This window comes from Myripristis murdjan, chromosome 23 (assembly GCF_902150065.1).
Source record: "Myripristis murdjan chromosome 23, fMyrMur1.1, whole genome shotgun sequence".
In the NCBI taxonomy this organism is placed as follows: domain Eukaryota; kingdom Metazoa; phylum Chordata; class Actinopteri; order Holocentriformes; family Holocentridae; genus Myripristis; species Myripristis murdjan.
In genome coordinates this window covers 8687462-8715404 of record NC_044002.1, presented here as the reverse complement: position 1 = coordinate 8715404, position 27943 = coordinate 8687462, and the positions used below count along the sequence as shown (strand labels likewise).

General features: G+C 44.0%; 2 protein-coding genes across 2 annotated transcripts; one reads left to right on the top strand and one right to left on the bottom strand.

The window, feature by feature from the left end:
* Window positions 1-262: 262 nt before the first annotated feature.
* On the top strand, window positions 263-19033 carry gnptab (N-acetylglucosamine-1-phosphate transferase subunits alpha and beta). Its single transcript, XM_030045612.1, has 21 exons — window positions 263-519; window positions 1148-1233; window positions 1768-1887; window positions 2501-2551; window positions 3316-3518; window positions 4125-4189; window positions 4436-4570; window positions 9535-9696; window positions 10277-10456; window positions 10763-10933; window positions 11254-11377; window positions 11487-11702; window positions 11891-13026; window positions 13222-13421; window positions 13536-13755; window positions 13949-14062; window positions 14267-14352; window positions 14465-14563; window positions 14703-14870; window positions 15664-15754; window positions 16929-19033. Exons 1-21 carry the CDS (start codon window positions 358-360, stop codon window positions 16998-17000), a joined length of 3861 nt encoding a protein of 1286 aa, XP_029901472.1. The 5' UTR covers window positions 263-357; the 3' UTR covers window positions 17001-19033.
* Window positions 18422-26873, bottom strand: chpt1 (choline phosphotransferase 1). Its single transcript, XM_030045613.1, has 8 exons — window positions 26427-26873; window positions 23366-23513; window positions 23001-23142; window positions 22397-22481; window positions 21757-21888; window positions 21475-21633; window positions 21225-21350; window positions 18422-20374 (listed from the first exon to the last, which is right to left on the bottom strand). The coding sequence occupies exons 1-8, from the start codon at window positions 26664-26666 to the stop codon at window positions 20258-20260; spliced, it is 1149 nt and encodes a 382-aa protein (XP_029901473.1). The 5' UTR covers window positions 26667-26873; the 3' UTR covers window positions 18422-20257.
* Window positions 26874-27943: the final 1070 nt, after the last annotated feature.

Genomic DNA, 27943 nt, shown 5'->3' with positions numbered 1-27943 from the left:
AATACAAAAACAGCCACCATGAGATTAGTTTTGTTACAATATATATTATTTCCCCACTGACCACTTGTGTAGGTTATGTTAAAACGTCACAACTCTGAAGTAGGAGTTTACGATGAGACCCCGGAGGCATCACACGGAGGGCCGCTGCTCCTGACCGCTAGAGGGCGCTGCAGGGTGTGAGCCGGGTTTGAAGCGAGCGAGCAGCGGGACCGGACTCGACCTGCTGCAGCGTCACCAGCGTTGAGGAAGTGTTAATGTGTTGTCATGTGTCCGCAGGTCCGGCTGGCTGTCAGCTGACAAACACAGACCGCTTTGTGATGTTTACTTGTGGTGCGGTAGTCGACAAATTGTGAATGAATGAAACGCTATGCGTCGCCGAGGAGAACCATGGTGATCGTAAACTCGGTGCTGAAGCTCGTGCAGAGGCAGACGTACACCTGTCTGTCCCACCGTTACGGACTGTACCTCTGCTTCGGAGGTATCGTCCTCATGATAGTTTCCGCTTTCCAGTTTGGAGAGGTGAGTTGCCTTGCAGCCCAGGTTAGCCGAGTGACCATCGTTACTTTTGTTTGGGTTGTTTGGTTGTTTCCCTGCGGCTCACGGTACAGCGAGCCGGCCAAACTAACAGCTGTCACGGCTGGCCGCTTCTTGTATGCAAGAAACCGTGTCTACCAGAGTCCACTCAGAAATTCACCTGTTTAATCTGACGTTGCTTATAACACACATATACACGACTGTCGGAACATGACTTGCCCTGTTTTGGTTTGTAAAGGTCTTCTGGTAATTTCGGCATATAGGCGAGTTACCGAAAAGGCTTTATTTAAAAAAAAAAAAAAAGTCTTGCTACCACCACCCCTATGATGAGAGAGGGAAGATTCGTCAACCAATACTTAAACTTGACATTTTACCTAAGGCTAAGTGTCATTCGATGTATTGGGTGATGCCGAATTGAAGAAAGGTTTCTAATGATTTTATAAAGGTTAACGTCACGCTATGCAATGGATATACCAATTGCCAGAAAGTAGAGAAATATTACACCGCCTGATATTTGAATGAGGTTTGTGGTGGGGATAGCCTTGTCTATTAAGCAATGGAAAACCTACCTAGCCTAGTGGGTTATGCAATGCCTTGTCACCTCTGTGTGCAGGTGGTGGTGGAGTGGAGCCGGGACCAATATCATGTGTTGTTTGACTCCTACAGGGACAATGTGGGTGGGAAGTCTTTCCAAAGCAGGTGAGAGAAATGTCTAATTTAATGCTGCTGCTCCAACAATGTGTGACCCCCAGGATTGCGTAGGACTTCCTAGTCAAAGAAGGAATAGATGAATTTCACATTTATTCCACTACCTAAATGAGATTAATGATTGAACGTGTTCTGGCTGAGCAGTCTAGCCTTGCCTATGGTAATAACATTTATTAACTACAAAAATCTTCTTAAATAGGGTTCTGCAGGGCAAAAACGTATCAAATGCGCAATTACTTGGGCGTCCTTGACATAAAAAAGTTTGTGCACACTCAGCATAATGTATAATTCATGTGACTGGATATCTACAGCTCTCTGTTCTCTTCCAAAGTCTTCATCCACTCAACCTCAATTTCTGTGTCCTTCCTTGAACATGAAAGAGGAGCATGAGCTATTTCCGACGAGTCACTGGTCATTTCTGTTCAGATTAATCAGAGAACAGAGTGTGCATGTGAGGGAAACGGGGTCAGAGCTTTTGTGGTTTGAGTGCTGTCTGTGTGAGTGACATGAGTTCTCCTCTTGTAGGCTCTGCCTGCCTATGCCCATCGATGTGGTGTACACGTGGGTGAATGGCACAGACACAGCCCTGCTGAAGGAGCTGAAGGCTGTCAGGGAGCGACTGGAGGAGGAGCAGAAAGCTCTGAGGTAGCTGTGACTACACACACACACACACACACACACACACACACACACACACACACACACACACACACACCGCACTGCCTGTAAATGTGATGCTGTAGTGAAGCTGCATTGAATTTCATTCCCTCAAGCCAGTGAAATTCAATGCATTTCTCAAAATAGAGTTTAATTTGTGCCTACAGTTGAAATTGGAGCCTTTTGTTTGCAGCATAAACAGTAGTCATGTGTGAATGTAGGGTGACAGACTCCAGACATTTGTGTGTATAAAGCTGAAGACAGTCACAATTAGCATCCAGGCTTGAGCTGCAGCATTATCATTTTCAAACTGATTGGCTTGTGCAGACACTGCTCTAGAGGAAGTAGCCTACATGATTAATCATTATTCAAAGCCTGGGCTGTTTTCAAGTAAAAGTTGCCACTTTTTGTAAACCTCTGCGCACTTTGAACACTGAATGAGCAATGCATATGCAAAAATGCTAAAATCATTGTCTTTATTTGCATGTAGGTAGCCACTGTATCTTGTGGTCTGCTTCTGTGCAGTGCATGTGGTTTCTATTGTTGATATATTGTCCAAATATTATTAACTGAAATAATGTCACTGGCTTGTTATCCATAGGGAGCGACTGGGGAAAAATGCAAGTGATACAACGGAAGTGCCAAAAGACAGGTGAGTGACAGTGGGGCTTGACGAATATTGATATTATATTGATACTGTGGTCTGAAACTAGATATCGTCTGGGATCACGAAATTATGATGATGCAAAAGTCGCCTTTTCCTGTTTTTAAAGGCTGCATTACAGTAAAGGAATGCAGTTTGTTGGAGCTGTACTGCTTATTGCCTCCTCCTGCTTTGACATCATATCCACATTACTAATAACTTCATCAAAAATCTCTTTAGTGTGACTATCTTATGAAAGCACAAGTAGTTATCCCTACAATATCAATATCGAGATACTTGAACAAAGATATTGTGATATTTGATTTTGTCCATATTGACCAGCCTCATGGGACAGTGGGTATGTAATTACCTTTTTAGACCTCTCATCGACTTGATTACCTTTTCTTATGAAGTTGATGTTTTTCTGGATTGATCGATGGAGAATAAAGTCAGTGTGAACGTTACAGGCCACCTAGTGTCTTGCAACACATAAGAGGTCTGAGCTCAGACTAGATACTTCCTGTGAGTCTCAACTTAGAAAATGTAAAGTTGAGAAAAAGCCCCTCTCTCCCCCCACCGCAGATGCAGGGGTGTTCGATGCAGCGCCTTCACACAGGAAGCTCTGTGCCACGTAAACCTGACAAAACACCCTGCACAGAGCGTTTTAAAACCACAACGCCAGAGGAAGTGGCCATCCGAGTGAAAGCACAAAGGACAGAAATAATGAGTGAAATATTGCTTTTCTTTTTTCCCCCCGGTCCAAACGTTTTCAGCGGTAAGCCGGAATGCCTTCTGTCCCACTGCATCATAGCGCCCATGCTAGCGCTGGACCCAGCTCTGCCAGCCAACGTTACTGTGAAGGAGCTGCCATCGCTCTCCCCCTCCTTCTCCACTGCCAAGGAGCTGCTGCTGGTGAACAAACCCCATCACCCCTCCACCACCGTCTCTGTGCTCATCTTCCATTCGCAGGCCGATGGTATGTTCACACAAACGAATCACATTTGATGCAAGAGGCCTTTTCTTACTCAGGCGTATCCTCACACCTGAATACTCATTTATCAAGGCGAGCTGACTAAGTACTTATTTGCATCAGTGACACATTCAGAATCACTCACAAATGGGAGCCACATCTTTGTATTAGTTGCTCCAGTGGAACACTCGGGTAAAGTTCAGCGCTCTTTGTCTTGCTCAGCAGCACTTTGGTGGTAGTTCTGAGACGGGCTTCGGGTTGTTCAGTCACTTCCTTCACCTAGTTTTCCCCAGCCGCTCTGAGCATCCAAACCAGCAAGTGGTGCAACTGCAAGCCTGCTTCTTTTAACCTCCAGTCCACTGACGCGTTTTTTCAAAACAACAAAAAACATTTTTTCCATATTGTACGATCACATTGCATGCATATTCTCTACGTGTTGGTTGTGACGTTTCATCGAAGCTGCATCACTTATATTAAGTAAAATACTCAAATCTTAGGCGCCTTTATTTTATGGCTGCAGCATTACATCAAATAGAAAGCATCTAGAGATCTTGTGCATCATTTCATACACATTTCCTCCTGCTTACTGTCTTTATCTTTCCTCTCTCACAGCTGATAAAGCCTACACAGATTTGTCCAGAGAAGACCCGAAACGCTCCGTATCCAGATGTTACCTGGTAGGTTGTCAGCTGTTATGTTAAATTCTTCAAAAACCTCTATAATTTCAACAGAGCGGAAGGTTTATATACGGTTATATAAGGTTTATATTTTGTTGAATTGTATGAACACAATATTCATGAGTGTAAATTTACACAGACCCCAGTCTATTTACATTCAAAGAAAGATGAACGTTATTAGTTTAGCAGAAAAAAAGTTGGCTTACAGCAATAAAAGGCAAATGATCGCTGTTTTGTCTGTTGCAGACGACAGATAAAGACGCTCCAGGCCTGGTGCGGATGCAGACTCTGGCATATCTGAGTGGTTTCCCAGCGTCCTTCAAGGAGACGGAGCAGCTCAGAGTCAAGCTGCCCTCCGTCATCACCAGTAAGATCAAACAGGTAAAACACATTTTGTCGATTTTACTTGTTTTGTTACAGCGAAACATTCTGTGGTAGCTTTGGAGGTGGATTTGTTACTCTTGCGGTGACTCCTGGGGCTTCAAATTTGTTTTAATCCATGGAGTCAGCGTCTGAATTAACCTTGATTTTATGGTGCCTAACATCAGAAGTCCTCCATTCTGTCACTGGGACACAAATAATTTGGAATTACTCTTTGGCCATTAGATGTGATGTTGAAAAATACAAATTGCCTAAGCTTGCATTATTAAACACCTATAGCTTTTCTTTTTCTGTTCCTTCGATTTTTAAATCTACACTCTGGACCCAAATCTTACTAATGAACAATCACTTGTGTAAGTAGACGTATCTTTTAATGTTTCTGCAGAATTCAACCTGGGAAAAAAAGCCAGAAATGCATTAAATATCTTATTTGGTGCCAAGCAGGGGGCAAAGTTGCATACCTGATAAAGGTTAGAGACACTCTTAACTTTTTATAGTTTATGAAGGGTTTATGAAGGTCTTTCATCCAATCACAGAGAGGAGGTAAAAAGCAAGCTGATCAAGTTAATGCAATATAAATCAAACCACAAGATGTCACTCTCAGAGTGTCCTATCACGGCACTGACGTGGCTGCACCATCTCTTCAGACAGATATATGTGGTGCACACAAAAAGGATTCAGGCTTTTTATACATCACAGAATTGTAATCTAAGAGAGGGGTTAATGTCAAATGTCAAATAATCCTTGGGAGAGGTGGGCGCATTGCACTCCTTAATATGGGCTTTTTCTATTTTAAACAGTTAGGCTGTGATGTGGATAAAGAGCCCCTTGTTTAGCTTGGCGGCTTGTGTGTCTAATAATTTTCTCTAATCAGAACTGTGCCCGAGATATTTTGAGGGGGAGGAATGCCAGTAACGAGCACGGCTTACGCTGCGATAATCAAAGAAAACAAGACGCGGCCGGGGCGGTATAGAGGCCGTCACGCCGGCAGACACGGGGCACAGCCTGGACATGAGGCAACGTTTTGTCCCATCTTCCGACACAGGGCTCACACAGCTGATCACAACTAATGGGAGATAAATTAGATAACATCTCTTGTAATAGCCCTTGTACGTTCACAATATCTGGACATTTATCAAAAGTTGAGGCCTTCATATAGAGCTGGGCGATAAATTGATTAACGTGATTAATTTTAATTAATTAATTAATTAATTCTAATTTATGTTTTGAATCAATACTAAAAAATGACTGAAATGTAAAATCAAGGTTGTGTCTGTGTATGTTATAACTTTAAGATAGCAGTTGAGTGCACTGTCAAATAATCCCCAGTTTATTAATTTCATAGCACGAGCATACTCAGAAAATAATGCATGAATCACCAGTCCTTTCAGTTAGCAGTCACACTTAGTGAAAAAACATGAAGCCTTATCTTCAAAGTATTAAGGTGTTTTAAATATGCTTATCAGAGATTTTATTGTTTTCTCCAAAGCAATTATGGCTTTTGCTTCACTGCATGTCCTCTTTTACAGTTACACTGAACAGGGTTAGTTGGACATTATGCAGTGATTTTTTTTTTCTCCATTTGATCTGTTTTACTAAACATAGAATAATGCAGTGTCTTCTAGTGCTCTGTTATAGTTTCAGAGTATTCATCAATCATGCTCACTTAGTAATAGTCTGTTTTTGCCAGCTTTGTTTCCTTAATTTGAAATTCCTTATTTTTTAATATTCGCCTTCATTTCAGTTCTAGGTATCATTAAAAACCCCCAACAAGTCTTAAATTCTGTTTTCTGAGCCTGCAGGGCTGTTGCATGTAATCATCTCAGATGTTAAAGTATTTCTTTAAAAAAAAACAAAAAAAAAAACAGGCGTTCACTCTTTTGAGGAAGCTGGCCCTTGGTGGCAGATATGAATGATTTATAAGCTATTACAACCTACATGCTAACTCCATCTCATGTCTTGGATTTAGTAATAACAGCATCTATGTAACACGTCACTTTGCAGCGTTAACTGGAACTTGGCGTGTGATATGTAGGTTAACAGTAGTCAGGTGGGGCCTCCAAATCCTGCCTGCCTCATTCCTTGCATTTGTCTGTAGGTTTGCTGTGGTGTAATGTGGCGGTCGTGCGATAATAACTAGCGGCATTAGGGCTGTAACTTTAGCTGGCAGAGCGGGGGTTAACATTAGAACAACTGTTTGGAGTGGCGTGGCGCCAGACGGCACACTCAAAAGGTCACCAGGATTTTACTCACCTACCCTGCACTATCCACCCCACCCTGACACCCGGCCACACACACACACACACACACATCCTCTTTGTGTGTGACTTTACCTGCTCCGGGTCTTTGTTTTTGAGATGATGACAGCTGATGAAGTCAGCGGGTTTGACAAGTTATAAGAGGAGCGGCGTGGAGGTGTGGGGTGCTGCAGGGTTAGACCGGGGGGCGTGTGGGACAGGGAGTCCAGGAATCAGGATGGAAAGTTGTGTGTGTTTGGGCGGAGGGATTCTAGGTACACGGGTGGTCAGCGGACTCCCACACAATGCCCGGGTCTGGTTTCAAGGTGTTTCCTGGTGTCGGCAGGCTGATTCTTTGAAAGAGGGATGATGTGCATAGTGCAGAGAGAGAGGAAGAGAGGGAGGAAGGGAGCGTGCGGAAGAGGCTGAGCAGTGAGAGATGGGCTGTATTTATAGCCGGTGTTAGACTGAGTGCTATGGTGATGAAAGTCGCCTCGCAAACCCTATCATCTGCCGCGCTGTCGCCTGTCAGGTCCTGCCCACTGTTTGTGTACAGGCTTGCCTGTGTGTTTGTGTTAGTGTGTATTTGTATGTGTTTGGGAAATCGGGTCGCCTGCAGTCGTTCACACACTTTCACCTCTTTACCATAAAGCACGCAGGCTAATTTGTTGTATCTGTCTCTGTATGAATTGGATGAGGTGAGCTGTCAAATCTGTGTTGTATTTGTGAAATGAGGTATGTCTACAGAAATGTTTTTGTTGTCTTTTTTGGACCAGCTAAAGGAAAATATCAAACACCCCAATTTCCCAAGTCATTTCTATACACAGTACATCCACACTAATTCCAGTAGCTTCTTTCTCCTTCATTTGGCCTTTAAATGTATTCCAATAGCCCTTCGCTTGTTCCAAAAGGATATTGTGTGCTCTCCTTCCCTGTCTTCACTCCCTGAGTGACTGAGCCCCAGGCGAAACCTACACCGCTGGAAAAATTACCACTAAGCCCCTTTTATTATAGCCCATAAAAACCCGAAGACAGTGTCACGCTGTCACTCTCGTAATGTTTTGTCGTTCCTCTAAGGATTTGCTGGGGTTTTATGTACTGTTGGCTCCTCCGTATGCCGCTGGCTTGTTTCTGACAGCCAGACTGGCACACCAGGCCTGACCTCCCAGCCCAACAGGTGACGTAGTCTGACACAGCTTCGCCTCAGATCAGGCCGTCCGCCTCGTTGCACACCGCTGTGATGTCTCATTCCATCTGCCTAGAAATATCAGTTGCCGCTGGGTTAATTGATTTACCCGGCACATACCGCAGGAGAGCTCACATCATTTTCAGTTGAGTATTTTGTTAATTTAGTAAGTCTAGCACAAAAAAAGTACAGTGATTAATGTGCCACAGTAGTCATCATTATGTCAAGAGCAAGGGACACACTTGACCTTTTAATTATGAAAACTGGCCAGTGTTTTAGGTTAAGTTGTCAAGCACTTTGATGGGTTGCTGACTGGCAGATGGTGACAGAAATGTGAGGTTTCTTGCCAGTAGTTCTACAATTTTCTGATTATGAAAATAACTATAGGTGCATTCGTGGAGTGTTTATTTTTGTTTAAAAGGCTAACAAATGTCGACACAAATATAACCACTGTTTTCAACCTGGCAATAAAAACAGCTGTAAAACCAATACTGGGTAAACTGATATTGTATATAGAACTGTTATTTACCATCTTCTTGGTGAACCACTGAAATCATGTGCTTGTGTGTGTTTAAACATACATGCACTTGCTTACAGTCAGGCTTGAGCCTCTGTTTGTGACCACACTCATGCTTTTGTGTGTGAGTGTGAGTGTGTGTGTGTATTAACTGTACTATAAAGGGAGCTGTAACAAATTTGGCTGTGTGATCCTGGACTCGCTGTGTCTGGCCGGTCCCCACTGGGTGTATATGGCCCTGCTAATCCTTACCTAAAACCGGAGCAGAGAAAACGGACAAGTCAAGGCTGACGAGGAGAGACGTGGGGAGCGAGGCCGAGCGTCCGCGAACATGTTTGCGTTCTCTGTTGGTTGGGGGGATGTGGAGTGGTTGAGTCTTTTCCTGGGAGGCTTAGGACTCTAGAGATAGGACAGATGGTCTGAAAGGAGCAATGCCAGGGATATCTCGCATGTATCACACACACACACACACACACACACACACAGTGCTGATGCCTTGCATAGCTCCCCTAAGATCAGATAGAGAGCCACCTCGACACAGCCCCCACAGAGATGACATCACAGAATTTTCCAAACGATCACCTCTGAACACACACACACACACACACACACACACAGAAATACACACACTTCCATTCTCATTCTGACCGAAGTCTCTTGGCTCCAGCAGCCTGGCAGATGTCGCCACACGAGGAGGGCGGCTGCTTAGATCTGACCCCTCCTCTGACCAGCGAGCTGCTCAGAGGTCATCATGCAGGCTTGAACTTGACTCACGTTCAGCCTTTGTCATTTTTCACTTCCACCCTGTCGTCTCCATCCTTAAGAAATCTCTGTGTCCCAGCAATAGAGTCAAGGTCTCAGCTATGCAAGCTGTCATAGGATCACATCTTTCCCAGGCCTGGCGTTGTTGTTGCGTGGCTTCAGCTGTCAGAAACTGCTGTTGATGATTTCTCTGCGTTGTCATGCTGCATGTGACTGAAGCATTTTCACCTCCTTGTTTATGTTTGTTTATTCCTGCCCTCAGTTTGAGCTGTACTCAGAGGCCAGCATCGCCCTGCTTCACCTGAAAAGCCCGCAGGACTTCACTGACCTGACTCAGCAAGCCAAAAAGAACCTGACTCTGGATGGGAAGGAGTTAACCATCAGCCCGGGCTACTTGTTCTGGGACCTTACTGCCATTTCACAGGTATACATTTCTCCCGCCGGGCCTTACTGTCTGTCACCACTGTTGAACTGTGCTCATTTAAGCAGTGAGCCACAAGAGGCCATGCTCACACTGATTTTAGAGCAGCTGAGATGCTTTGTTAGGCCTGATACCCTCGCAGTTCTTATAAAATATTATAAATAAACACTGTAACACACCACATCAAGTGACTTACTATTATAATAAGGTGGTGATAAACCACTTTCAGTTTACACATTAATAATTCAATTAATTGTTATGTTGCCTCATGTGTGTATTATTGGGTACTTTGACACCTTAAAATTAACAGTCAAAACTGAGGATAAGAGCCTGCTATATATTTCATAAATGTCCTTTGGTAAACTTCCATCCTACATACCTTTTTATTCCTATAGAAATATGTCATATCACTATGATATGAGACACCTCTAGCTCTTGTGGGAAACCTTAAACTGGGCAATGTTAGTGCCCTGCCACCACAGTGATAGCACCACCATTATAACAATTGATGATACTCAGTAATGTCTTCTCAGGCACACTAAAACATATATTGGTCTAACTTTTTGTGCTCGTTTCTCTCCAGTCTAAACAGGATGAGGATGTTTCAGCGAGCAGATTTGAGGACAACGAGGAGCTCCGCTATTCGCTGCGCTCGGTGGAGAGACACGCCCCCTGGGTCCGACACATCTTCATAGTGACTAATGGGCAGATTCCCTCCTGGCTCAACCTGGATAACTCCAGAGTTACTGTTGTCACACATCAGGTAAATGTTAAGCCTCAGTTTCTCCTTTTCCTAGCTACCCTCCACCAGGGACAGGAATTCAGACTATTTTTACTGACGGTTAACGTTAAGCAATACAACTTAATAATTTTAAAAAAGTGAGATACCAGACAAATGACAGAGCTAAAAGTTGTAATGTTGTTGAAGCTTAAAAGCCAGATCTACACATACTTTTAGGAGAAACAGTTGTAATTCTGTGGTTGTCCTGAAACTGTTAAGTGTATCCTTTCTCTCTTAGAGGAAAGTGCCCCACATTTTATGTAAAAATGTTTTTCTCTGACTTTACAGGACATCTTCCTGAACCACAGCCACCTGCCCACCTTCAGCTCCCCCGCCATAGAGACCCATATCCACCGTATCCCAGGCCTGTCGCAAAAGTTCATTTATCTCAATGATGACGTGATGTTTGGCAAGGATGTCTGGCCAGACGACTTCTTCAGCCACTCCAAAGGACAGAAGGTGTGACCCAACATCCATGAAATTCACCAGCTCAGTTATAAATACGTTCTGCATTTAAGTTCACACATTAGTGAATATTCTGCTAATGTGCAGTATGTTACAGTTGTTTTGTGCACAACTATGTATTTTTAAAGCCAAATATGTTTAATTGTGATGTAGTCTTGAGTCTGGTTCATTGCTATGAGCTCAGTCAGTTAATTTGAGAGTAAATAAAGTGAATGAAATAACAATGTGAGGAGCAGGGCCATTTTTGCACCACAGATGGCTGTTCTCTGAGTACAGACTGGCATTCAGTGTTTTCTTTCCTGTCTTCTCTGCAGGTTTACCTCACGTGGCCTGTTCCCAACTGTGCTGAGGGCTGCCCAGGATCCTGGATCAAAGATGGCTACTGTGACAAGGCCTGCAACAACTCAGCTTGTGACTGGGATGGAGGAGACTGCCTGGGTAAGAGAGCAGCACCTTGCATCACTCCTGTCTTAACAAGTTCCTCTTGTTTAATCTTCATTCTGTTTTTCCCTGACATCTCTAACATTTTATTCCTTTTCTGTGACAGGTACGGGAGGAAACAGTCGGTTTGTGGCTGGGGTCGGTGCAGGCGGGCCTGGGGGACCTGGTGGTCACGCATGGCAGTTTGGAGGTGGTCTCGGTGGTTTAGGGGGAGTTTCCTATTGCAATCAAGGCTGTGCCAACTCCTGGCTGGCAGACAAATTCTGTGACCAAGCCTGCAACGTGCTTTCCTGTGGATTTGATGTCGGGGACTGTGGCCAAGGTGAGTTCTAAGCAAATACACATTCTAGTCATTATTAAGGACATGGTGATGTTTTGTAGACATCAGATCTTAAACTTTATTTATGATAAATATTACATAGGGATATTTGTATTTACATTTTGAACCATTGCTATATATTAAATTCCAGTTTGGGATATGTCAGGTTGTCAGTGATGTGTCTATTCCAGATCACTTTGGCCAGCTGCACCGTGTGACCCTACTGAGGAATCAGAGCCTGTACACACTCCCAGTTGGGGAGATCAGGCCCATTTTCAGTTTTGACAGAGTGGCCCGCAGGGTGTCCGAGGCCCATGTCAGTGACAATCCAGCGGTGCGCCACACCTCTGTGGCCAACAAGTGGAAGACCATTCATCTGCTGCTTCAGCCGGGCCACAACGCCACCCAGATCCACTACAACCTCACCTTCCAGAGAGAAGACGACACAGAGTTCACGCTAAGCTTCAGCGTAGCAGTGGACACGCGTGAAGTTCCTCAGGCTAACGTGTCCCAGGCTGCCAGCAAAGATGGAGAAAAAGAGCCAAAACCATCCCCCACCCCAGAGCCACCGTTCCCTTTCTCAGATATCCCAGAGGACAGAAGGGCTCCCAAGATACAGAGAACCCGTCCTGGGCAGCCTGAGGTGGTTGTAGAAGTGCCTGCTCTGAATGTGTCACTGTTGCCAGTTGTAGTGCGTAGTGAGCTTCAGAGGTTGGAGGAGAAGCTTCTCATTGGTGACATTACCTTGAAGGGTTATAACCTCACCAAGGCTGCACTGTTGGATCCCTATAAGACATTGGTTCAGTCCCTCCCAAAGCAACAGAAAATGGATTCACAGCTAGGTAGCAAGGGTGAAGCCAAAGCCCGGGAGAATCCAGCTAAAGACTTGGAGGCTGAGCAGTTTGAGGGAAAGCTGCCTGTAGTGGCTGAACCTGCACATCAGGAGAATATTATACACAAAAAGGACAACAGCCCAAAGTCAAATGAAGAAATGTTAAAGAAAGACATTGTTAACCAAGACAAAGCAAAACCTGTGACGCCTCTTGTTCCAGTCCGTATTGATGATGAGCTTCACAAACACCCAGGTGTTGACCCAGTATCTCCCAAACCTCATGATGCAGATGCCATAAATGAGAAGCCTCAGTCATCCAAGCTATTAAGCACACTGGTGGGCAGCATTTCCAAAAGTAAGGTCCCAGATAGCCAAGCAGAGCAGGCCAAAGCTGCAGGAGGAGCCCCAGTGAGAAGGAGACTCCAACACTACACCGCCTCAGATAGAGGCTTCCTGCCTTGGGAAAGGAGGAAGTACTTTCAGGACCTGCTTGAGGTAAGTAGTTTTCTTCTGTGCATTAATGTGTTTCAAATTAGCCATACATTTCACTCTAAACTTTGAAGTCCCCATGAAATGACCTTACCTTTACACAGGAAATACATAAAAGCGAGAAAGTGGTGTCTGGTGAAATGCATCACACACGTTATATTGTCTCAATGCCATATTGTTTTTTGTTGTATGACCTCATAGGAAGAGGAGCGTCTTCAGAGAGAGCTGATGTACGAGGCTGATGGCGCTGCCACTGGCCGAAGGCTGCAGGACACTTTCGCTGACTCACTGCGCTATGTGAATAAGCTGCTTAATGGCCAATTCGGCTTCACCTCCCGAAAAGTCCCTGCACACATGCCCCACATGATCGACCGGCTCATCATGCAGGAACTGCAGGACACGTGAGTGGCTGACATGCATCGGGTTGTGTCCTACTTATTTCAGTGCTATGCAAGTTTTTCAGGTACTGCTGTGGAAAGTAGCAGATTTGAACCGCTCTGCTCTCTTTCCCTCAGATTCCCAGAGGAGTTTGACAAGACGTCGGCCCACCGTGTTCGTCACTCAGAAGACATGCAGTTTGCTTTCTCCTACTTCTACTTCTTGATGAGCGCACTGCAGCAGCTTAATGTCTCCCAGGTGTTCGATGAGATCGACACCGACCACTCGGGCGTTTTGTCTGACCGTGAGATTCGAACCCTCGCCACAAGGATTCATGAGCTGCCTCTTAGCCTCCAGGTGAGTTCTGGTTGTAATATTCTCTATAACAAAGCATGTAAAGACACATCAGATAATAGTGTACACATTCTGGCTTGGTCAGGGTCCACTCTTTCAAGAGAGACTCAGATCGCTGTGATCGCTGTGAGCACAATAGCATTGTATGTTTGCTATACAAGTACATGTGTGTATTTTTTTCTGTGACATGGTCTAGGACCTGACCAGCTTGGAACAAATGTTGATTAATTGCTCTAAGACACTGCCAACTAACCTGACCCAGCTCCACCTGGTCAACCCCACGCAGGAGGCCTACTATGACCCCAGCATGGTGAGTCCAGAGCTAATTGCTACGAGAAACAGAAAAACCCAACTGTGTGTTTTATAGTACCTTTCATGTTAAAACGTTCCAGTGTATTGCATGTTAGTTTCTTCGTAGGACATCTTGGGAATTGGCATGGTGCCTATCATGCTTTTTGTTTTATGTGTTGAAGTATGTGTCAAGTTTCACTGAGATGTTTGTTTGAATCCACAGCCTCCGGTCACAAAAGGCCTTGTCCTCCACTGTAAGCCCATCACAGAACGCATTCACAAGGCGTTCAGAGACCAGAACAAGTACAAGTAGGTCCTCAAGCACCATCAGTCAACCTGTTGAAGCATTGCGATTCAGGTTCTCTTCCACTCTGATGCAACATAAGATCTGGGCTGAACTGACGTGCCTTTTGTTGTGCAGGTTTGAGATCATGGGGGAGGAAGAGATAGCTTTCAAAATGGTGCGGACCAATGTGTCGCATGTGGTTGGCCAGTTAGATGACATCAGGAAAAACCCCAGGTGAGGAGAGCCCTGGATTACTTATCACAGTTTAAAGTAGAGCTGATCACTTGGAAAGTTTTTATCTTAAAATGTACTGTTTTTTTTTTTTTTTTCACTAATTTTACTAATAATTGGATTTTCACCAATCTCCCCATAGAAAGTTCATCTGTCTGAATGACAACATTGACCACAGCCATAAAGACGCTGCTACAGTGAAAGCAGTGCTGAGAGACTTCTATGAGTCCATGTTTCCTCTGCCGTCCCAGTTCGAGTTGCCCAGAGAATACCGCAACAGGTTCCTGCACATGGAAGAGCTCCAGGAATGGTAGGATGTGGACAGTTTGTTGTAGTTCAGAAACAAAATAGACATCGCTTCTAGTAGCTATACAAGTACATTCTAGTAGCTACACAGGTATGCTGCAGACAATAGTTATTAATACTGCAGAGGCTCACATACAGTACAAAACCAGGGCCATGTGAAGGGGCTTCATTGCACGTGAGCCAGAAATTTATCGAGTTAATTTTCCTGCCTGTGTTCATGTGGGAACAGCGAGTGCTGCCAGAATGGAGCAGTGTGAATCCTGTGGGAGCTTTAGAGTGTTTTGTTTTTTTTGTGGATCCTGCTCCCATATCCAAGGGGCACCAGCTGGAGAATGCAGGCCTCAAAGAGAGACTTTAAAATTAGACCAGCCGCTTTAGATCAGTCACTTGCAAGATCATCGCCCCCCTCCGCCCACCTCTCTCCGTCTCCTTCTGCCTCTCCTCGCTTTCCTCCCCTCTCTGCCTGTCAGTCACAGGACCGTGGCTAGACTTAGAGAAGTAACAGGCAGGTGGTGTTGGGTGATGTCACCTTGTCACCCTGTTGCCCTCCTGCCCTCTGCATACTGCAGCTCCTTCTTGTTACATCAGAGCCCAATGAGCCTCTTCTCCAGGACGGCCTATCTGTCTTCCCTGTCACCCAATCAGGAAACATTTCATATAGGCGACTGGAATTTGTATCGTTGGCTCTTGACAGTGGAAGCTGTCATCTGCATTACACTTCACAACGAGAGGTCGTGTTTCTTTATTTAAAACCCCAAACCACAAAACTGAATGAAATGTGTGTGTTTGTATCCCAGGCGGGTGTACCGGGACAAGCTGAAGTTCTGGACACACTGTGTCCTCGTGACGCTCGTCATCTTCACTGTCATCTCCTTCTTCGCCGAACAGGTCAGTGTCCACCACGGGCCACACATGGTTTATTTACACATATAGACACACATAGGACACACACACACACACACACACACACTCACACACCATGTCTTTTGGTTTCCATGATTCACACTTGAGCTATGATTCAGGCCCTGGCTACCAAAATACTTTTTTGAGGAGTGTCCATCTCATGTATCCCACTAGTATGATGAGCTGAGCCAGGAACTGACTTCACTGAAATCAAAGCCCCCCAGCAGTCCTCTGTGGCACAGGGTCCTGACTGCCTTTGTTGACACTGAGCAGATTTGGGCCATGTACTACTTTCACAGGTTGCTGTAACCTTTGCTGCAGCCAGGTGGGATTTTACCTTATAAGAAAAGAGAGCTCAAAGGACAGAATGGGAACGTATTTTGAAATCAAGACTGTATTCTGTCCAGTAAAGAAAAACTTTCCTGATAGCGTCCACATTATGTTGACCCAGTAAATTCCACCCATCGGAGCATTTCAAGGAGATTAAAAAAAAAAAAAAAAAAAAAAAAAAAAAACGCCGTGAATTGTTTCACACATAGGACATGACCCAGGTCTGACACTGAGCTGTTGTGTGGCGGTGGCCTAATCCAAAGCTCAGGGTCTCCAGTTTCTCCTCACTGAAGCTAATGAAAGATTAATACTTGGAATGACCTTAGGAGAATTTCCCCCCCTCAGAGGCCCTCGGGACCGGTGTTTCCACTGTGGAATGGGTGAAACCTGTCCAATATTTTGCTACCACAATCATTCTCCTCCCTCACCACACACACACACACACACACACACACACAGTTTCCTGATGTCTTTTTGGCATCAGGGCCCTGGCTGTCAGACTGTGTGAGTTACTGAGATCAGGAAACTTGAGTTTGTATGATTTAGAGATCAAAAGTGCCTTCAGTGCCGAGTGGGAAGCGGTTTTACTTTGCTGACCCGCTTCTGGATCATCTTGTTTTCTAAGATTACAAATGACTTGAGGAGAATCTGGTGCTAAAGTGTTTTTGAGAAACTGAGCCTCGATTATCTGAAGTGTAAACATCTCCACTATGTCTGTATCATGATGACTCTCTCACAGAAAGGCAGCAAAAAGATCCTTTTCTGTTCCTCTGGTAAACCAGTTTGGTGTGTGCAGTTTCTGATTATGCCATTTCCTCTCCTCCGTTAGCTGATTCTGCTGAAGCGTAAGCTGTTCCCCAGACGCAGGGTCAACAAGGACAACAACCCCGAGCGGGTATGAAAAACGGAAGACTTCCTTCTTCTCTCCTTTCTGCACCTTAACCTCCAACCCCCCTCTCCCTCTCCCTGCCCTCCCTGCCTCCCTCTCACTCGGTGGAGAGGAGAGGAGAGGGGAGGATGCAGAGTGGGTGACCGAGTGGAAAAACAGGAGCTGCGGTGTTGAATATGAAGTCCTCGGTCGCTGCATTGCATCAGCACAGACTGAGGACAGAAACTCTTGTGAAACAGTGATGAAACTTGTGTCAGACCATGATGGATGGGGCTGACCAATGAAGACTTGAAGACGTGAGAACAGTAGCCAGTGGCCTGTCACTCCTCCCTACCTCCTCTGGGGGCACCCGAGACTCACATAACTCACACACACACACACACACACACACACACACACACACACGGACACAAACACTCTCCCCAGACATTGCCAACAATGTACCACCTTCCTCATGTCCTGCCCTAGCCATGAGATTGATGTGCTGTTGAAGTGTGAACCATTTGATACAGCAGCGGGTCAGCAGGACTCCTCTGAAGTGTGTGTGCGGAGTTCACCGTGAAAACAACAAACCGGTGTGTCTGGCATTCAGAGCTTGGACTTAAACGAAGACGTGAGGAGTTGAAATGGGATTAATAGGAATAATTGTTGGCCATTTTTTACCTTTGTTGTCTGTTGTCCTCTGAAAAACATGAAGTGCCTTTTTTGTATTTGTCTGAGACGTTCGGATTGTTCCCACAATGCATTCCTGCTTGTTTATACGTCCTTGTTTACCTTTCAGCCTGGTTTGTCTTTTAAAATGTCTTCTTAGATATTATGGCCAATACATATCACACATCTAGTAATTTAGAATGGGAATGAATGGGATTAATCTAGCTAATGATGTGGTAAATATAAAATTCATGAATGTCGGAAAGGTAACGGTACACCTAGCTCTCACAGCCGCCCATATGTGTGTCCCCGTGGGACTCGATAGGCTCTCTAGTGTCTGAAATTCAGACCCCCTCAGCATGCTCTGACTTAAATTATTTTGATTGTATTATTATACCAATGAGCCAAGTCACTAATTTGAATGCCATAGAATGATATTTTAGCCTCACAACATGCTCTTGTGCTGTTCCTCAGTTTCCTCGGAATGACTCCATGCCTTTAGGACTGTCGTTTTGTCATATTTTCATGTTAGGGCTCTTTGTTACAGGGACTGACAAACATGAGGTGACTGCTTGATAGTTGGTGTTTTGCTGCTGCATTGTAAGTCAAATTCTGTAATTTGGTGGTAAGCAGTACCACACATGCATGAACACTGAGTAAAATATATTTGGAGATATGGTGGATTTCCGTTGGATGTTTGAGAGTCCAGCGGTTCTTCTCAGACTGAAATAAAATGCAGCTCGGTCAATGTTGTCGGTTTTTGTCAATACAGACACGACAGAATGAATGAAAAATATTTATTTATTACAATCTCTCCCACTCATGTATTTGTTAGTAGAAAGGTATTTTACTGTATTACCGAACAGTGCAACATGATGTTAAAATCAAGCTCGTACCTTTCAATGCATAGTTTCAAAGTCCATCAATGTTTAGGCAACATCATCTTGTAGGACATACCCTTCAACAAGTTGCATTATCCTTCAGAAGGGGACAGGATTATTCATTTATTTTTCCAAATAACAAAATCATACATTTCTTACCCTTAAATAGATAGCCTTTAATAGTCAACCTGCACCATAGCAAAATCCCTTTCTATCCTAATGAGGCTGGAGTAATGACCACGACATGATCATACAAGAGCCACATTCCAGTCCCAGTCAGACACTACAACAATTACCAAATTACCAACAATTCAACAAATAATTTTTCAAGAACCAAATGATACATTCACCTATACATGGTATACATTTGTATAAATGAAGATAATTATGTCAAGTGTGAACAGTGAAAATAAAAAAACAGTAGCTTTGTATCATATAGCTATAGTGTTTGCATCTTGAATGACACTTCAGTCATCACGATACTGTTGATTCATTTGATTTCTGCAGTCTACAGAAAAAAAATAGTACAAAACATGTTTATCAGCTGCTTTAAATATTCACAAGTTTAAAAAAAAAAAAAATTAAAACAAAAACATTTAAGGCGCCTTCAGTTTAATTCTGTACAATCGGAGAATTACTATTAGCCCTTTAGGGAGAAGAACAGAGAAAGCAGAACGAGTCTCGTGTTAATGCATCATCAGTCAACACCATTCTGTAAAGGCTTGTGTTGAAGTGGCTTCATTTAAACCAAGCCTGTAAAGTGAGATGAGTGTGCGTGAAGAAAAACACCAACAAGTTAATGCAACTTCTGGGTGTGATGGTTCTACAGAAAGCCTGTCGTCACGTTCAGCATTAACACAGACCCTCACCCGTCACCATACAGCGTACCTCGTTCACAAATCTGCCAGTCCACATTACAAAGTTCATTGGAAATTACTTGAGGTTTCAAAGGAAAGGTCATTCATTTTTTCATTTTTATTCCACTTATTTTGTATTTCCTAGCCCTGATTCTTTTCAGATTGAAATCACATTCATAACAATAAATAAAAACAGACACAATTCAGAAAAATTCAATGGGTGATACATTTAGTTTGGGCACATATCAAAACATGATGACTACTCAAAAGCGGAGACAGAGCCAGGTCAGCGAGCCTTTAACTTATTAACTTTCCATGTTTTAGTGTTAAATATTGGACAATCTTGCCACAGAAACCTGGTGGCAAGAGCAACTATTCATCTGATTACAGACAAAAATTGGGTTTGATATTTGCCCAAGCTATATGATACCCACTGAAGAAAACTTTTTTTGGTCATTGACGTAAATGGAAACAATGGAAAGAGTGCCCTTTTGATGTAAAAAAAAACGAAACTTGATCCTTTGATGACACGCATCTGCTTGGCTACAACCACCGCCAGCGAGGAATCCCGGCAGAAACGCCAAAGAGCGAAGTGGTTTTCCACTCATCCGATCCATGCTTTTCAAATCTGCTCATCCAGTGAGTTAACAGCCGGGTGCGTGTGCGTTTGGTTTGTAGTGTCCTGCATCAGGGCCTGGTTGCTTTTATTCCATCTACCTCTCATAACTTTCACATAGTGGGACAGACGCGTTTATTCCGAGGTGGTCACTTTGTCAAGGCTGCAGTGGCTCGAGGTCGAGGGTCTCTCCTCGCTGTCGTCTGCTTTCAGGAGCGGGGAGAGATCTGGATCTCCCTCCGCCACCTCCCGCCGGGCAAGCCGTCAGTCACGGTGGGCGTGGCTCGGCGGCGTGATGCTGAAGACTCGGATGCGGAGATGAGAGGCGATCTGGAGGCACACGCCCGTACAATATCGCGTCAAGTCCAGTAGAGAGAGGACCTGAAGAGGAGGGGACAGAGGATTGACAAATGAATGAAAAAAAATGTGTAAAGTGGCAAACTGCTATTATACAATCCTACATCCTAGTTTGAGAACTGTTACAAGCCTCAGACTAACACCATATATTACAAATGTGGCTAAATATCAGCCAAAACCCATGTGACTGTAAACTGTGGCAAGCTGACAGTCTAGCTGAGTGGCAAACGGAAGCTCGCTGGCTGTCACTTATCTCTGCGGCTGAAAACTGGATTCAGAGCTGCAGGGAAAGGAAAAATGTCGCCTCGCTGATCTGAGCGGAGAGAGTAAGGCCAGAGTCTGCACTTGATATGTCATGTAAGAGTTAGCATGGTGCATACTATCACTCAACATAGTGTGTGTACTAAAGTGTTAGCATGGTGCCTATCACTCAACACAGCATGTGCTGACGTGTTAGTGTGGAGCTTACCATCACTCAACATTATACATGCTAAAGTGGTAGCATGGGGTGTGCTATCTGTGGCCATAGTGCAGGCTGAAACACTGAAGTGAAGGATCAAACTGGGACACATGGATCATTACCGTGCCAAAGTCCTCATTACTTAACAGCTGAGCTGTGCTGGTCTGGCCATAAACATGGTGTTATCTACCACCGAGTAATACACTAAATAAATAAAGTGGTCGTTTAATGACACTAAAGTATGAGTGGTGATGGGTGATCATGGGTGTTTGTCCATCAGTTAATTCAATTAACTTGTACTGTAAAGCTTTACTGGCTATATTTTACAATGGCTCTGACAGTAAGTGAGAAACACATTATACAGCTCTTTTTAAAGAAGGTATTGTTTATAACTTGTGAGTGTAAGCAACTGACCATGGCGATCCAGAGGACTATGTGCTCGTCGACGAAGCTGTTGAAGTACTGGTTGAGGAAGAGGAGGCCAGGGCCTATGAAGGCTGTATCTGGGAGGTACAGCTCACTCTTTGTCATGTGGGCTATCTACAGAAGACACAAATATGAAGTTAAAAACAGAACACTATTCAGTACCTGATCGAAGAAATGTATATACCCACAAATTACAATTTTGTTAACATTTGACAAGATGAAAACTTGATGAACATACCACCAGCTTGTTGGAGATCTTTGAGATGACCATGCCGAAGGCGAGGAGGTAGAGACAAGGGTGATGCTCAAACAACTGGCTGGACGACTTCTTGAAAATGATGAAGGCCAGCGTGAGGATGAGGCCGATGTGCAGACCAGGGGTCAACACACTGGTGTCCTGCACGATGCACAGAGGCGCTGCTTATTATGCAGTTTCACAAAATATTTCTCCATGATGCAAGTTGTTCTATCACAGTGTCAAAGTGAGTGCTGTAAAGTGCAAATGTGTGTTATGACTTACAGCCACGGTGGAGCCATTTTTGCCCACACCTCCATTCAAAATGACATAGAAGTAGTTATAGCAGGAGTAGAGGGCCCCCCCGATGATGCCCATGATGGGGAAGGCGTAAAACTTCAGCCCGATGATGGGCAACTAAGAAAATACAGGCACAAATTAACAGAAATATTCAATGTATTTTCCTTAAAGCAAGAAGAGGTGCTTTTTATGAAAGCTGCAAGCATGCTGAGCGTGATGGGAGGACAAAGCAAAAAAAAAAAAAGAAAGAAAGAAAAAATGCGGGCGACATCATCAGCTTTTTGAGCCAGATCATGTCCAATAGATGACCTGTTGCCATGGCGTTAGCTACCCATAATATTTACCTTCTGACTTCTCTCATGTGATGTTTAGTCAAGCCTCCGAAGGCAGCACGGAGTGGAAGTAAAACACAAATTCTATTTAATGACTAGAAGGAAAACTAGAAACTAGGGATAGGTTCAGATCATTGTCTCAGAGTAAAACTACTAATGGAGCAAAATCTTGAACATATACCTATGGTGTTGATGATAAAGGAAATGGCACTGTTCCTCTGTGTGTGTGTGCGTCTGTATGAGTATGTATACAGTATGAGACTGTCCAAATGTTATATTATAAAAAATCATACCGTGGTTTGCCACAGGCTCACACCCCCAAAAGCAGACATGATGTACATGATCATGATGGCAAACTGCACCTCTGTCACGTCAACCCTGCACAGAAAAAGTCAAAGTGATCATTTTGCTGAGCTTAAAGTGCTTTAAAAGGACCGTACCAGTGACTCTGAATGTCTGCATATTAAAGATTTCACAACATAATCAAAATCCCTGAATTTTCAAGTTTGACTTTTAGGTTGAAACGCCCATCTCATTGTCTTCTGCTTCGGTGGCTAAGAAAGTGATCACCATTCATAAACCACAGAACTGATCATTTGCTGTGTAAAGGAAAAGTTTCCCCGGGGACTACTTTCCCTGGTGGAGGGAATGCTTCACTTCGCCCAATTTCAAGTCATCAAAACACAACAGTGCTGCTGCTTTTAGGAAAACTAATACGGCTGTTCACTTTGGGAAAAGATTAGCAGACACATGAACTATATACATTTCGTAGATATTACCCTAAGCATCCAAAATCACTGGTACAGTCATTTAAGTGTCTTGGATAAACTTGACAAATATTGTAGACATGCTGAAGCCTTGGTTGGCATTTGTGTGAGGCACATCACAGTCACATACAGGCCAAAGCGGAGGGTCCCGGACACGTAGGTCTGCCAGTGGGCGCAGAAGTACATAAACATTCCAATGAAACCACAGAAGAACATCCAGTTAGGGTATCTTCCTATACCACATGATATGCAGGTTCCCACAGCAACAAACACTGCAAGGAGAGAGAGAGGGAGGGAGGGATGGAGAAAAAGATGAATAAGCAGAGAAAGAGAGACAAGTCTGTTTGCCAACACACACATGATGAATTATCTGCTGCTTCTCTACATCCAAGGAAAGAATAGTGGAGCTATAGATGCCTCTGGTGTGTTTTTCACATCATCGAGCTATGCTGGGCTGTAAACAGGGGATTGAGGTGTGTTTGGGCGGCACGGCACCTGTGGAGACGGCATCACAGCCGTGGTCGAAGAGCTCCCCGAGGGGTGAGCTGCTATTGGTCCTCCGGGCCTGTTTCCCATCGATGGCATCCAGAGACTGGTAGATGAACAGGCCCAGTGCACTCAGGATGAAGGCCCACGCTGGAGCCTGGGGGGAGAGGGGGAGAGCATGAGGGGAAAAAAAAAAAGCCTGCTCACAGAAAGACCTTAGCTTCATCCTTTGGTGAAGCAACAAACACTTGCGCAAGGAGCAGCTGCCTTGCTTGCAGGAAGTTGAACACAGGGCCCGTGTTGAATTGTCGCTTTCAAAACTAAAATCCAGATGAAACCTTTATATACCCTAAACCAGGTGAGTACAGGCTTCTTTTGGCCTGCGCAGTAAAGAATTTGGGTACCTCTGTCCTAAACGCACATATTTTGTGTGAATATATTGTGAAAGTGGAAACAAATTCTCATTTTACATGAGAATGTTGGCTACAGTGTACTCATGTTTAATTAACTACGCTTTCCACTCACAATAAACTGTGATCAAACCTCAGTTATCAATCCATGTGGTGAATTCCGACTTTACAGCTTAATGTGTAATCCCACATTGTTCTAAACTTTTAATAAAATTGTAAGCAGCAACATTAAGAAAATATAGGACATTTTTTTCTTGTTAGAGGGATCTCTGACGTGTTCATATGTCTAACTGGAGAGAGGTCCGGCTCAGGGGGAAAACAACAGCTGGCAGATGATTCAACATGGAATGCTTTTAACCTCAGTGGCCTCCATCATAACTAACACATATATAAACCAAACTTATACACCTCCAAACACACACACACACACACACACACACACACACACACACACACACACACACACACACACACACACACACACACACACACACACAGCAATAAGAAAGCGCAAGTCCTCCTGTGCAGACTTCTCTTACATGTTGAGAGACTGTAAGCAGGTGTGATCTTAAATCAGCACGTCACATATTAAAACAGCAGAGGAGCTTATGATTGTTGTGGTCTGCCTGTTGAATTGAGAACATGTGGCTGATCACTGATCCATGTGTGTGTGTAAATCAAATTATGATTAGAAATGAGTGTTTTATTCTGGATAAAGGATGAGTTGTTGTCATAAGGGTTAAAGCCTCAAGTTGGATAACATGCACATTAAGTAGCTGCAGCTAAACTGCTGTACGGACTTCACTGTTTTGACAACAAGACACACATTGTGCTTTTTTTTTTTTTTGCTCATGTCGTGTTGTGCTTGAGTGCTGTGTGTGTGTGTGTGTGTGTGTGTGTGTGCACGTTGCAAGTATGGTGAAGGAAAGATTCCAGCTGACTGGAGCAGGCCAGATCCTCTCTTGGGTGGGTTACAAACCATCTGGACACAAAAAGCCAGCTAGCACAGCGTGCTGACAAAAGCATTGTGTGTGTGAGAGAGAATGAGAGTGTGTGTGTGAGAGAGAGAGAGGGTCTGTGTTTCTAGAGAACAAGAATCCCATGGTGTCCTAGCTCGTCAGAGACCCTGCTGTTCTTATCAAAGTGCTGCTCTTGTATGGACCCCTGTCCTAAAAAAGCCTCATGTGCTGCTGTGGAACATGGACAGAGTCCAGCTGTTTTGGTTGCTCCCTACAGCCTGATATGTTATCTCAGATGCCACTATTGGGCAAGTCTTGACCTGTAAATGTGGGTACATTTACGTTTCCCTCATATGTCAACTGCTTGTTTGCAAAGGCAAGGGACTTTCATCTAATTCCACTTCATGAAGATCACTGGACATAAGCCAGGTTTGGTGTCAGTCAGTACTGTATGATAATACAAGGAATGCCACTGGATTTGTGCAGTGTGATATCAGGCTGCAGGCTACATGCACCCTGGACTTTGTGTGAGTTGCAAGGTTTCCCTCTACAGAGGTATACACAGACAAAGCTGTAAATGTGATAACACACACACACACACACACACACACATGAACACAGTAATGTATTGCTCTCTCCTTCAGCTGCACCTGGACAGTGTACTCAGAGACATAAGTGGATCATGGGTCAACTGTCAGCTGAGCTGCTTGGTGCAAGGAAGGCCTATTATTGTTGTGCAAGTAAAGTGCATTGGAATACACCGCTGGGACTAATAGAAAGACAGGGGAAAGGGGCAAGGAATAATGTAGGGGCCTTTCAAATCAAGCAAAATCACTTAGATAGATAGATAGATAGATAGATAGATAGATAGATAGATAGATAGATAGATAGATACTTTATTCATCCCGAAGGAAATTCGCAACAGTTCACCAGCTGGTCTGCCTTACTCTAGAGAAGAAAGACACCAGGGTATGCTTCATAAGGCGACAAAGCCAGTTATATGAACCCAAGAGCCCAGCTAAATGGTTATCTCAGTTAGTGTGGTGCGCTACTTTCGCCCTAAATGCACTATTTCAACCTCATTACTATGCAGCAAAAAGTACATGGGCTGACAACAATGTATCAGTGTCAAAGCTGTCAACTTTCCCATAACCACACGAGACACACGCTGTGGTCTAGCCTCGAGACAGTTGCGTCGTAGGGACAGAAAAATATACCGAATTCCATTGAAAATATGACATTTTAATGTGACCTTGCTTCTATATGGCCTTGTAAACCTACAGGCAGTCGCATAGCAGAACTGAATACCTTTTAGGAGGACACTCTTCAATTCGGCAGACACTAGAGGCACTAATTTGCAGAGAATACAACTTTCAGAACAGGTTATTCTTGCAATGTTCTTCCGCCAAAACACATCACTGATGGCGGAAGTAAGCAGCGTAAACACCTTATAAAAATGAAAGTTCAATTGAAGTGACAGGTGCTGAGTGAATGAAATGCATACCGAATTTACCAGTAAACTCTAATGACAAAGGAAATGTGTTGGTTCATGCTTCATGTTGTACGTTAAGTATGATGCTAAGCAACGCCACACTAAGTTGCCCTATTTTCTAATGGAGTTTGGCGTGACGTCCTTTCCACACGGACGTAAACGGAGCTAGTGACCGTCCAGAAACTTTGGCCAAGGTCGCAGATACTCACCTCCTCTGTTGCCGTGGGACAGTAATACACAAGCAATACCGTGGAGAGTACATTGACCAGCAGTCCAATAATAGTCAGGGTGTTTGGTGCGATCCATGTGGGAATTTGCTGGACCAGCCAGGTCCAGTATATCTGACACGGCGGCTCGAATCGGGATCGGCCAGAGGCGCTGTATTTATGCTCCTCCAGCCGCTTGAGTTGTGCGGCTGACAGCGGCTCTGGCCACAGGAAATGTGGCATTGTTTTTCACCCTCGTCACTCCTCGAAGAAGCGAAACCACCTCCCGATGCTCCTGGCTCCTGGCTCAGGCAGGCCTATCTTCTCAAGTCCAACCCCGAAAAACAGTAGTTCATTGGGCATTTATAGGTGAATAGGCCATTTTCCACGGCGGAACCATGAGATGTCGATTGTCTTTCCGTTTCTGATCGAGTTGCGTCTCGACAGGAAGCGGCGGTCCGGAAGGGAACAGTGTGACCGCCTCGCCGGGAAATTTAAATGGGAATCACGGAGACTACAGGCATCCGATTTGTGGCCAAAACAATATAGTGAACAAAATGACCCAGTTTAAACTGATTTATTACTCCTCCAACAATTCATGTACCTGGAATTATAGTGTCATCCATAGACTGTAAAGTCACATATCTAACTATATATACATGCCTTTTTCTTAAACGTTAAAATTGATAAAAATTGACATTTGACATTGCATTTTTTGCTTGTGTATAACAACAACAATAACAACAACAACAACAACCATAATAATGATGATGATTAGGATGATGATGACAATGATAACAACAACAACAACAACAATAATAATAATGATAATGAGCAGTAGTAGTATCATTGTTATTGTTGTTATTACTAATTATTAATTATGATTTAAAAAATAAAGTGGGAATGCTGAGTTAACTTGCACTATGTTGCCCTGCAGTGCTGACCAAAATGTTGCACAGTGTCAGAACACAGGTTTAAAGATCTATTCAAGTGTTGCCTGGTCAAAACATTAGGCTATCTTCTTTTCTTCTTCTTCTTCTTCTTCTTCTTCTTCTTCTTCTTCTTCTTCTTCTTCTTCTTCTTCTTCTTCTTGAAGTTGATTTGTAAACATTTTGTGCTGTAGTTAAGATAATTACGAATGATAGGACCTCAATTCCTTTAAAGATATTGCTCAATGCTCCAATCTACAAACAGGCTGTTCAGATCTGCTGTGAGAGGAAATATTTTCTCTCATAATTAAGAACTGATTTTTGTTTCAGGCTCTCAACAAAATGAAACACCCGATGAATTCTGGTCAAGTGTCTCCTATGTGTAAAACCTCTGATTTGTTCTATTTTCTTGTAGCAAAAGCTGCTGGTGCAGATGCTGAGGCTTCAGCAGCAGAAGCAGCTCCTGTGCCGTCTGTCAGCTGAGGATAGGAGCGACTGGCTGGTGGAGCAGGGGGAGAAGTCTCTCAGGGAGAGGTGAGACACACAGACAGGCCAACACTCAGTCTGTCAGGAACTCTGCTCATGGAAAGT

Bases quoted from the DNA above. Each gene is read 5' to 3' on its own strand.
- gnptab (XM_030045612.1), top strand. From the start codon at position 358: ATGAAACGCTATGCGTCGCCGAGGAGAACCATGGTGATCGTAAACTCG. The intron at 520-1,147 runs GTGAGTTGCCTT...CTCTGTGTGCAG, and splicing joins CCGCTTTCCAGTTTGGAGAG to GTGGTGGTGGAGTGGAGCCG. The intron at 1,888-2,500 runs GTAGCTGTGACT...TGTTATCCATAG, and splicing joins GAGGAGCAGAAAGCTCTGAG to GGAGCGACTGGGGAAAAATG.
- chpt1 (XM_030045613.1), bottom strand. From the start codon at position 26,666: ATGCCACATTTCCTGTGGCCAGAGCCGCTGTCAGCCGCACAACTCAAG. The intron at 21,889-22,396 runs GTATGATTTTTT...GTATTTTCTTAG, and splicing joins TGAGCCTGTGGCAAACCACG to TTGCCCATCATCGGGCTGAA. The intron at 21,634-21,756 runs GTAAGTCATAAC...TGCATCGTGCAG, and splicing joins AAAATGGCTCCACCGTGGCT to GACACCAGTGTGTTGACCCC.